The 12,612-nt window shown below is 34.4% G+C and overlaps 1 protein-coding gene across 8 annotated transcripts in view; it reads right to left on the minus strand.

Moving 5' to 3' along the window:
- Nucleotides 1-12,612, minus strand: part of ANKRD28 (ankyrin repeat domain 28) — a 201,318-nt gene that overhangs the window by 27,389 nt on the left and 161,317 nt on the right. For all 8 annotated transcript variants that reach the window (XM_037143954.2, XM_037143950.2, XM_037143952.2 and 5 more), the window contains 6 exons: nt 10,389-10,467; nt 9,416-9,530; nt 8,079-8,161; nt 6,333-6,396; nt 4,427-4,495; nt 2,130-2,270 (listed from right to left, as the gene is read on the minus strand). In XM_037143954.2, the coding sequence (XP_036999849.2) occupies nt 2,130-2,270; nt 4,427-4,495; nt 6,333-6,396; nt 8,079-8,161; nt 9,416-9,530; nt 10,389-10,467 (551 nt within the window). The remainder of the gene's footprint in view (nt 1-2,129; nt 2,271-4,426; nt 4,496-6,332; nt 6,397-8,078; nt 8,162-9,415; nt 9,531-10,388; nt 10,468-12,612) is intronic.

The following is a 12,612-nucleotide window of genomic DNA, read 5'->3' on the forward strand; positions in this document are numbered from 1 at the left end:
ATAAACAATGCTATAAATCAAAATATCTCACTTTTGTGAAAAATACCAACTATTACCATAAAAGTAACTTCAGTGAAGTATCAGGAACATTTATACACCATTATGTAACTACAGAAGAAGCTACAGAAAGACATATATAGCGGTCTTCAACTCTGATTAGACTGTGAGAGACATGTTCCAAAATATAAACAACTTTTCCTCAGGATGTTGACAGGGAATTAGCAAACGATCCCTAAGAAAACACACATCATTAAATAATAGCGACTTGAAGCCATGAAGTACACATTTCTTCTTTTAGAAAATACTTCACTCTTTGGCAAAGTATGAATTATGTCAGATTATCTTATTATCCAACCTATTCCTGGAAATTAAATCCTTGGATTTTAGAAAAATAAATCAACACTTTAATGCTACCAATTAAGGTTCCAAAATAACCACTTATTGAAAGAATGGTTCTGGTATCCTAAAATAATTACTGGGGTTTATAGCTTCCCGAAGGTTCCCTGGGAACAAATCACTGAGTCAATAAATGATGGCATTAGACAAGCCCTCTGGGATACCAGTACTTTAAAGAAAAGAGGGTCCAAGAAAACAGTGCTAGAGTCTTTTATACATACAATCTCATTTCACTTTCCTCACAGCTCTAAGAAGTAGGTTTCATTCTTTTTTATGAAGTTTTGCTTAGCAATTACTTGCTCAGGTTCAAGGAGGTATAACATGAAGATCCCAAGATTTAAACTGGGTCTTTCAGATTCCAAAGCTCATGTTCTTTCAAGTACATCAGGCTGTCTGGGGTTGATACTGAGAATTAAGGGTTTAAATAATAAATATCACTAGCCTAAATCTATCTGTATGTAACTATTCTGGTACATATGAAATTATACAGTGATATATTCCTATAAACAGAAAATACATTTTCTTCAAGTGCCTTGAAGTGCCTTCAAGATTAGAATTTTATAACCCAACATAACAAAATGTTACAGAAACAGCTTTAAAATTAATTACAGAATTTACAATAAATTAACATTTGTGAGTAATACCATCAATTTCTGCTTCTTATTTTGAGGGCAAAAGTATATGTTAAAAACGAGAAACAGTTTTGTTAAAGGCATTTTCCTTGAAGTATATTTTATATTTCTCCAGTTATAAGGTTTTTTCCTAAGGATATTTTCACTCCTCACTGACACAGACACGGAAGATCTCTTTTCTGTTTCTAATGAGTGTATTTTTTCAAGGTGGCAATAAACAGGGGTGGGCAAAAGTAGGTTTATAGTTTTGAGTATACAAAACAGAGTTCATTATTAAAGTACTATAAAATGGGCCTGATAAACTTTAAGTAAATATTAATTATGAAAAATGTGTCTAATGCTCATTCTTTTGCTCTCATTTGTTCTATTAATTTATTTAATTTACTGATTTTAGAGAGAGAGGGAGAAAGAAAAACATTGATCTGTTGTTCTACTTATTTACGCATTCATTGGTTGAGTTCTGTATGTGCCCTGACTGGGAATTGAACCTGCAACCTTGGCATATTGGGATAATGCTCTTACCAAATGAGCTACCAGACCAAGGCTTCATTTAGTCATTCTTGACCACTTTTTACTTATTCCATTATCCCATTTACTTATTTAAGCATTATTTAATACCAGCTATGTGCCACGTCCTGCCACTTCAACGACTCCCTTTTCTGGATACTTTACAAGGATCCATGCACATATAAACTCTCTACCTCTGTAGGGCAGTGCTATTCCAATCACTGCCCCATCCTCTGAGAGCATGGTCCATGTACCTCTTATCTTTCCCTTTCTATGTTATATACTCAAGACTGTTGCCTTTGAGAAGTCAGATGGAAAAAACATGGAGGTGTGATCAAGATGTGTTTTTGGCAGGGAGAAGGGACCTTTATCTTTCTTCTACCAGATTAGTCAACAAAAAGGTACTGAATAGAAATAGGTAAAAATAACTATGATGAACAAATAATTATGAAACCAATTTACTTCCCACTCTAGAGACTTAAGGAAAGATAATCAACAACAAAAAATACAAAAAGGAAATAAAAATGGCCATCCATATGGAAGACGCTGTTTTACAGGAACAACAATCCTTCATTCTCACCACATGATACTTACTTGCCATCTGTGTCTGATGTCGCGGCATAATGCAGGGGTGTGCATCCTCTTTCATCAAGGTCATTCACACTGGCTCCTGATCCCACAAGAGCAAACAGGCACTGGTAATTGCAGTTGGCGGCAGCATAGTGCAGTGGAGATCTTTTGTAAATATAAGAAAAATAAAAGGGACACAGAGGAGTAAACAAGAGCACAGTGGACTCTTTCTTGCTCCCCTCAGTTACAAATACTGTATTTATAAGCGAGCCTGAGATTGACTTCTGCCATAAACTAAGTCTTCTGGAGGGCTGAACAGAAAGCTAAAGGAAGAAAAAAGTTAGGTAGCAGAAAACCTCTAAGAATTGGAAATTAGAAACACAGTGTCTAAACAGTAACAATTTCAATCTTTTGAGTGAAATACAGACATCCTCCTTATTCTGTTCAGAAACGTGGCAACTCTTATTTTAACAAAGCTTCTTCTACACTAACAAATAGTAATTAGGTATTGTTTACTAAGAGTCAGCTCTATTTGACCCTAAATTATTTATTTCCATTGTTATATAATTCAATAAAAACATTATATAAATTGATGAAAACAATATTTCACAGTACAGAGGTAGCAGCATCTGTTCATGTTTCAGTAGAGGAATAAAAGGTAAGAGAAAATACAGAAGTGTTAAAAAAAAATGCTCAGTTATATCCACTACCTGACAGAGCTGTAAAGTAATAGAGGTTTTTGAAGTAAAAACTGCATAGTTTTGAAGACTGTTCATTATTCAGAAGAGTTAGAGCACTGTTTTAATTTCTAAAGACTGAATATTCATAGCCTATTTCTTTCCAGTTACTGAAATGAAACAGAATGTTACTAAATTTAGAAGTCCCTGTCTCTGGATTACAAAGCTATGATTCTGTCACTAGGGGAGGGGGAGGGGGAGGAGGAGAAAAGGAGGAAAGAAGGGAGGGAGGGAGAGAGGGAAGGAGGGAAAAAAAGGAAGGGGAGGGGACAGAAGAGGAGGGGAGGAGAGAAAACAGAAAAGTGAAGGTCAAATTTAGCCCAGTATTTATGGCATTTTTCTGAAGCACCAAGTGAAATGATAGTAAATCATTATTTACCTTATTGGATAATAGTATGGTATAGTAACAGTATTTTTAAAAATGCAATGAACTCTGAATTACTTTCAAGCTTTTATACTCAGAATGTGCTTCAAAAGCTCTATTTGTAGTATAGAATGCTTCAAAGTCCTAAGAATTAACTAATATAAGATGGATTAAAGCAAATTCACTAGAAAAATATTGCATTCCAAAGCCAAACAAAGTGATTTTTGATTTTGCAGGTCATTTAGTTCTTTCCATCTGCATGCTTATAAGAGTAGTCTGTTAGTAGTTTTTTCTTTTCTTATATGCTTTTCTGATTCCCTACCATACATAATTCTGTTTACTTCTGCACTGGCTTAATCATATTTCCTTTTTACACACCCACCCTTTTTTGTCATATACACTTTGATACAATTCTCAAACTCTTGACACATGCAATCTTGCTCATATTGCCACCTCTGTTTTTCAAACCTATTCAAACTGCCTCAATCCTTACTAATATGGTTCTAACACAGTCTGGATCAATTTCTACTCTAAATAACTTAGTGGATAACGGTGGCTTTAAGCACTGCTACCACAAATGCTAGTAACAACGAGGTGGCCTGGGTTTGAACACTGAGAATGAGGATTGGCTGAATGGACAACAAAGGGACTCTGTCATTTCACAGGTGCTTTCCTGCAGACATACTCAGGGAGTGTATGTGGATATGCTGATATGTATATATGGGTACATGGGGAATTACAGGAGAGACGAAAGGAAAATTACACATATAATTTGTCATTTCCTCCCTTTTCCCAGTGCTCCGTATTCAATCTTGGGCAATATTTTCTCTGATAAAGGAATGACTTGAGGGAAAGGAAAACTGTACTGCTCAGTTCTGGGTCTCCTGAGTTTGTTTCTTGAAGGCACCATATTTCCCTGGGTTTATATTTCCATGGCTATAATTATGGGAGGAGGAGAAATGGTATCAATTGTTACAGAAGCACTTATAAGGTGAAGCTGTGGCTGACAGCCTCGGGCTGTGGCAGGTGCTCAAGTGCAAGATCGTGGGTAGGAATGAATATTTAAAAGTTATCAACTTACTTGGGCCTCTCGGTGAATCATGATTACAATGCAAAAGCTGCTGGATTGTTCAGTTAATCCTCAGAAGCCAGTTAGAAGGTCAAGTAAGTCATTAAATAATATTAATTAGGCTCTATAGAAGAAATGTATCACACCTTACCTCCCAAATTTGTCCTTTTTATTGAAGTCTGCACCAGTATTCAGCAGAAGGTTTAGGCATTCCAAATTCCTATCCAGGGAAAAATAGAAGACTTACTTGTCAGTAATTTTATAATGTAATTGGTAGGTTTAAATACGTATAAAAGAATGTTTTCAAATGAGGGTAAATAAAGTGACATAATTTTCAGTTTGTGAAGAATAAAAACATGAAAACTTACCTTATCTAAAATTTAAACAATTATATACATACATGTTGTACATTGACAGAAAGTAACAAATGAATCACTTTGTCACTATTTAAAAGGAAGCTCGCATTTGTAAAGGAGTGCTGAAAGAGTTTTTAGGAACCTTTAAATTATAATTAAATGGTTTAAATTTAAGTGGTTTTTTAAAAGATTTTATTTACTTATCTTTAGAGGAGAAGGGAGGTAGAGAGGGAGAGAAATATCAATGTATGGTCCCCTGCTGGGAACTGGCCTGCAACCCAGGCATGTGTCCTGACTGGGAATTGAACCGCAATCCTTTGGTTCGCAGGCCCCGCTCAGTCCACTGAGCTCTGAGCTACAACAGCCAGGCTAAATTTAAGTGGTTTTTAATACTAAATTGAATTAAAATGGGTTTAAAACCCCCCCTGAAAATATAGATAATGTCCCAAATTAGTTTTCCTATATCTTTTCCTATATATGCTTGCTTGCTTCAATGGATCCTTCATTAAAATTACAGGAGCATACATTGCATGCATGAGTATTTCTACAACTTTTTATAAACTTGAACATCAACTTTATCACTATGAAAACTGTAACTGCCAAACAACCAGAAATTCATGTTATCTGTCATCTCTCTCTCTCTGCAGGTACGTAATGTGGATGCTGGGTTCTCTAGCGCCACTGGAAGACCAAGCGGGCTGAGTCTCAGGTTCACAGTGCATCTCTACAGCTGAGGCTGGGCCAGTGAGTGGTAGGTAGTCTTGGCTCAGCACACTTGTCCTCTGAAATCACTACTTATTCTTAAGGAATTTTTACTGGGAATAAAATTCTTGCAAATGCCCTTTTGATAAGTCATCATATGAATTAAATGGCTTATCATAGATTTAGGATCTACCTTATCAGAAGCATTAGATTAGCAGCATGCTTCAGAGACTTCAGTTTTAGTTGAAATTTTTATTGTTCATTCAAACCAACTGCCTAGTTTCCCTTAGTAGTAATATTTAAAACTTAGTCCCAAACCTTTCCATTTCAAGTTTTCCATTTCACATATATTAGTCCTGAGTAGACGGCAAGACGGAAGCAGGCTATCGGCATTTCTTGCCCTCCCCCTCGAAATTATGATTAAAACCCCAAACGCCTTCTCAAAGAATATTAGTATTACTTAGAATGCTCCCAAATTTTTAATGCTCTCACTGGAAAAAATACTTTTCATTAAATCATTTTCTCTTATAAAAAGCAATACTCCATTTTGTAGGCTTGTGCTATCTCTTCCCCTCACAACTCATGACTTAGGTGGATAAAGATTAAAAAAAGCAATTTCTACTACTCTGGACTTTCTTCTTCCAAACCACTCCTGTCATGTTTTCTATTTTGAAGTAGTGCAGAACTAAAAAAGAGAAACAAATATAAGAAGAACCGCCATGATCAACCACCTTTTTCTTTTTCTTTTTTTAAAAAATATTTTATTTATTCATTTTTAGAGAGAGGGGATGGGAAGGAGAAAGAATGGGAGAGAAACATCACTGTGTGGTTGCCTCTCATGAGTCCCCCACTGGGAACCTGGTCCACAATCCAGGCATGTGCCCCAACTGGGAATCGAACCAGCAACCCTTTGCTTCACAGGCCCACGCTCAATCCACTGAGCCACACCAGCCAGGGCTCAACCACCTTTTTCTTAAAATAGTAAACATTTTAACATACCCTCCAGCTGCAGCCGCATGCAGACAGGTCCTACCGAAATCATCTGGGGTATCTATATCAAATCCTATGAGAATGAACACATTTTATACGTAATATATATTACAGATAATGTTACTTTATATTACAGTATTATGCCAAAACTGTCAAGGGTCATACACACCCCCACTCTCAAACTATGAATTATAAATAGTTTTAAAATTATTGAAAATGGACTAATAATGTCAAATATTACAAAAAACTACCACTAAAAATCTTGAAGGCTTTAGAATAAGTGCTAGTATACTTGTTTAAAAACTACAGACACTTGAAACTAACATATTATTGTATACCAACTGCAAGTGAAAAAAGTTTTTAAAATAAAAATGAATAAAAAACCATGGGATACAATGAAATATTATTGATCAATAAAAGAAAATACTGTTAATGTTACAACATGGAGAGCCCTTGAGAACATTTTGCTATGGGAAAGAAATCTGCCAGAAGAGACCACATCTTGAGTGATTCTAGTTCCATGAACTGTCCAGAATAGGCAAATTTATGGAGACAGAAAGTAGATTAGTAGTTGCTTAGGGTTAGAGGAGGGAGGAAATGGGGACTAACTGCCAATGGAGTTTTCTTTTAGGAGGAAATAAATATGTTCTAAAACTGATTGTAGTGATGGTTACACACTTTAGAGAACAGACTAAAAAAGACGAAATAATAAACTTTAAATGGGTGAACTGTATGATATGTGAATTGTATATTAATAAAATTTTTGCACGTCATATTTATTACTAAAACTGAGACTTCAGAATTCTCTTTCATAGGTAAATGGATGTGTGAATACTTATAGCCCCCCCCCCCTTTTAAAACTCGAACTGGAATTAACTCACCTAAGGATTATCATTTAAGAAAAACCCAGAAGTGTCTGTCTCATAATATGTTTTCACTGAAACTTTCTCATAATTCCTTCAGCAGTCATGAGTATTAATATATAAAATCTGTCCAACTTTCTTCTTTTTTTACATTTTTTAAAAGATTTTATTTATTTATCTTTAGAGGGGAAGGGAAGGAGAGAGGGAGAGAAGTATCAATGTACAGTTGCCTCTCATACGTTCCCTGACTGGGAATCGAACTGCGGTTGTTTGGTTCGCAGGCCTGCGCTCAATACACTGAGCTACAACAGCCAGGGCTGTCCAACTTTCTTAAAACTCTGAGAAGTAGAGTATTATTTAAAATCAATTAATTCTTACATATTTAGTAATCCTCTGCATTGAATAAGGATCATAGTTTTATAGTAATATTTACAGAAAGCTATTGATTCAGTTTTATTTCAAACTATGATTATAGTATTTTGAAATAGTAATAAAATGATGTAATTTTACAAACCTAGAAAATACTGAAGGATGGCTATCAGCTCTTTAAAAGGGAAGCATGCAAATGAAGATATTTTGCTTCTAGTCATAAAGGGACAATCCAAAAAGATTACCATTCAATGGACAGAAGCTGCTCTAGAAATATTCCACATCCCATTCCTCAACTAACAGAGAGAAGGAAATCACTGGAAAAATAAAACCCTTCCCAGAGATGAAGAGAAAATTGAATCTTAAAATTAAATGACTCAACATTTTCTAAGAGGAGTTAACAAAGGATTCACACTTGGAGATATCTATATATAATTTTGGAACAACAGAATAAAGAAACTGTATTAAAACAGGGGGTAGGGGATGGGAAGACAAAGACTCAGTCTGCAAAGGTTCCACTTACCAGAAGAAAGAAGTTTCCTGCAGCAATCTGAAAAACCACTTAAGGCTGCCAAATGGAGGGGGAACATTCCATGTATGCCACGCCTGAAGTAAAAAGGACAGTATTCTTAATACAATACAAGAAAAATACAATCATTTAAATAAATTACAAAGAAACTAAAAGGGAAAAGATAGACAAGTCAAAAATCTTAACTTTGGGAGAACAATTTGGCAAAAGGTTGAAGGTGGGTATAATTTATAATCCAGCAATTTTCCTCCGAGTAAAGTTTTTCACCCGCAGCACTGCTGTCGTCATGATGTGTGGTGTGTGGGGTGGTGGTGGTGGTGACCGTCATGGGTTTGTAGGACATTCAGCAGTGACCCTGGGCTCTACCTATTCTATATACCAGTGACATCCTCCTCCCTAAATTATGACAATCAAAAATGTTTCTGGACATTTGCCTAGAGTATAAAACCCATTCCCCATTCCTCACCATTGATGATCGTTATAAGGCAGTTCACTACAGTAATTTTTGTAATAGTAAAAAGCTGGGAGCAACTTATGTTTGTAAATAAGGTGAGCAAATTGTGATATCTTTATACAGAAATTAAATTTTATAAAATGAATTAACTAGTTACTTGTAGAGATGTAAAAAAAAAAAAGGTCCAAATTTATATCTACATGGCTAAGTCAACAACTTCATGTATAAAAAGGGGTACAGAAACGTATCATTTATAGAAAGTTTAAAAGGCTTAAAACATATTAATACATAAATTTAACAATTATAAAAACATATATAGAAATACTAAACATCAATTTAAGTAGGGTGCTTACTTCTGCAGAACATGCAAGAGTTCTTTCAAACAAAATCTTACAGGGACACTTTAACATGTAAAGTAGGTAAGAGTGGGCTATCCTAACCAAAGCTGGGGTCATGAGATCCTTCACAGCAGCTACCAAGGAACCTCTAAACTCTGTAGCACCAAGTCTGAAAACCACTATCTATAGACAGTATTACTTTGATGAAAAAAGTATTCAGTATATATACTTTTTGGTCTTTTATTTAGATGAAAAATAAATAGACCACAAAAATTAGAAGCCCTGATGAAAACTATATTATCTAGAAAGAACTGGGGTTAAAAATATATACAAATACTCTATGCTGGCTTACCAAATGAAATCATATAAAATATTCTATTCTACCACATCCTACACACAAAAAGGAGAAAAAACCCTCCAGCAATTAGTACAATGTTGAGGACAGAAGTCCACATTTCTACTTGAACATCTAGGCAACTGCAGTTCACTTCCTTGTGTGTTTTCCTGTCACAGCGATCGACACCTTGGTGAGTACTTACTTTGCAGTATCAGCGCCACTTGTAATAAGAGTGTTGATTAGCAGCTCGTGGCCGTACCTTGCTGCTATGTGCAAAGGGGTGTTTCCATTCTTATCCTCACAGTCGATTACAGCTCCTGTAATAAAGGACACACTATCAGACACTAGACTGTGTAAAGATCAAGACAAATCTATCACAGGAAAAGCAAGATAAAGTGCTTTATTCAAGCACAACTAATGGATATAGCAGTTTAACTAGATTTTATTCAGAGTACATATTGGTCCAGGCACTTGAGTCACAGATTTTATACTTAAGGGATCTGGGGTCCAGTGTGTTTGGAAACCACTGTATTAAAACAAAATTAAACACTTCTTTAGGACAAGACTTTTCAGAGCTTTAATGTGCACACTCTGTCATCAAGAATACTGCATGCAATGTTCACCAAGTATTTGAAAATGAATCTGTTCCTACTTTTCCCCTGCAAAACCATTAACAGCTATTATCTTGAGGACTACTGACAAGCAGTTTCTTGGAAAATGGCTTGGGAAACACTGCTTTAAAATAATGCACCTAAGGTTAGCTTGCCTACTATTAATTCAAGTGCAAAGTAATACAAGGTCAGAAAATAAATGAAAATCCTAGAAACAGTTCAAAATATTCAAAAGGTGAAAAAGATATTTGCAACAGAATTTTGTTTATATGTAATACACATTGCAGTGGAAAGGCAGAGTTTTCTCTTCAGCAATGTTTAAAAGAAAGCCAACACTAACTGCTAGAGAAATTACATTTATAATCCAGGGGAAAAAATAAATGAAAAAAATTATGAAAGATATATGTGGCATTTTGTATTCTTTATTATTTGATTTTCATCAGATCTGATATCAAACATTAAAAATATATATACACTGCTATGACAAAAACTTCCTCAATACCATTCATTTTGTAGATGTTTTTACTACATTTAAGAAAAAAAACAAACAGAAATACTTTTTACCACTCTGGATAATGGTTTGTGATCTGGAGAATCTACCGTGGAGGGCAGTCATATGCAGTGGTGTTTTCCCATCTTTGCTCTGAAATAATCAAACAAAAGAAATTTTAAATGATTATTCCATTCGTATTATGCAATCTTTAGTTTTATTTTGAATATCCTCTTGTATTTTTATTTTGCAAAATTATTACTCAAGCATTAAGTTTAACTGAAGATAAGTTTGACTGAAGCATTAAGTTTACTGTGAAGATAAAACAGTTGTTCAAAATTTTGTACTACTTTTCTTAGCATGTATATTAAAATTTTTAATTTTCTTAGCATGCATATAAAAGCACAAATATAAAAAATATCAATGCCTCCAGTTTAGAAAAAGCTCTGTATGGTATAGGTACAGTGTGATCATTTTTTAATCGATTTTTTTTATTTTTTAGGGAGAGAGAATAAACGAGAGAGGGACAAAAACATCGATTTGTTGTTCCACTTATTTATGCATTCACTGGCTGACTCCTGTGTGTACCCTGACTGGGGAGACTGAACCCTCAATTGTGGTGTATTGGAATGATGTTCTAACCTACTACCTGGCCCAGGCTCGTATAGTATAATCTAATTATTTCTATTTCACAGGTGGTGAATCTAAAGCACTAAGTACACAGCCAGGATATGCTTCCTCCATTTCAAAAATTTCATACTGCTACAGCAATGCTTTGAATTAAGCAAATTCATTTTCAGAAATGCTTAATCTTCCTAAAACAAGAAAAACTGAATGTTATAATTAACCTCACCTTATAATTCACTTAGACCTGACATATTATTTTGTTTATAATTATTTGTAATTATTGCTAGCTGTTTTCTCAAATTACTTAAAATAATAAATCAGACTAGCTGTGCATGTGTATATTTAATGTGGAAGTCCTCAAATTCTAATGACGTTCCAAATATGAAGAAAAACAATGCCTAAGTTAGGCGATCTGTTTTATGCTGAGTTAGGTAAAGTCTTTTCTTCCCTAAAATTGTTTTTTTAATTAAAAAATAGAGAGTGTACAGTCAACTAAAATCTTAAGCCCATTTCCTATATACTGTTATTAAACTATTCCCTTTTAAAAGATTACCCCCCTCCATGTTCTATTTGTATCTATAATTCCACTTCTGTTCTGGCTTTCCTGCTGGTTGCCTCTCTTGAACTTTATTTTTAAACAAACTAACAGACAGACACATGACCAACAAAAAGGAAATAAACAGTTTTGCAATTCCTAATCCCTCAACAATATTCAACATATGTCTGTATATATGTTCATAATTGAATGTGGTGTAATAAATTTACACTAAAAATGTATATGCAAATTTCTTTAAGAAACCCTCATGGATTTCATATAATGATGGAGTGTTAGATCTATTTCATAAATACCTATAGGTATTTGACTCCATAATTTTTTATTATTTCTTCAAGCAAACAAGCCTTCCAGCTGGCAAATTATCTTACAAAATTTTCAACCTTTTGGAGGCAGTGTGTGCAACAAGAAGGAGAAAAACAAACAAACAAAACAAAAACAAAAACAAAAAAACAAGCAAGTGAGTAAGTAAGCTCAAGCTCTGGAATCAGAATAACCTGAGCATGAATTCCAGCTGTTACTTTCCACAGCAAGATTTTAGAAAAAGTTGCCTAAATTCCTGAGCCTTCACTTCCTCAACTAAAAATGGATGTAATACCACCTATATCTTATAGGTCTGGTGTATAGAATAAAGTATATTAATCTTTGTAAAACGCTCATATAACACAGCAGTGTCTGCTATAATATAAACTTTTACTTCTATTTGGTATCTTTATTTATGTACCAGTTGTTATTCTTTCAACCAAGAAAAAAAAAACAAATAGCAGAAAAGCATTTTAATTAAAAAACCTCAGTTTGTAGTGTCTTTTCAAAACGTTCCTGTGAACACTTTTTATAAAAAAAACCCCTAAAGTGTAATAAAAATTGAGTTCATAAAATGATGAAATTTGAAAAATATAATTACAGCTAACATCTATAGCTACAATAAAGCACTATGTTCCAACCACAGTTTAATATATATATTAGTCATTTATACCTCACAACTGTGTAAGATAGCTACCATTAATCCTGTTTTATAGACCCTGGGATTAAGTAATGTAACCAGGTCTCATAGGTAATAAGTGGTTAAGTCCTTTACTATAAACATATAGGTGGTACTGGATTAACATTTTTGCTTT

Source organism: Artibeus jamaicensis, unplaced genomic scaffold, assembly GCF_021234435.1.
Source record: "Artibeus jamaicensis isolate MK-2021 breed Jamaican fruit bat unplaced genomic scaffold, CSHL_Jam_final contig_519, whole genome shotgun sequence".
In the NCBI taxonomy this organism is placed as follows: Eukaryota; Metazoa; Chordata; class Mammalia; order Chiroptera; family Phyllostomidae; genus Artibeus; species Artibeus jamaicensis.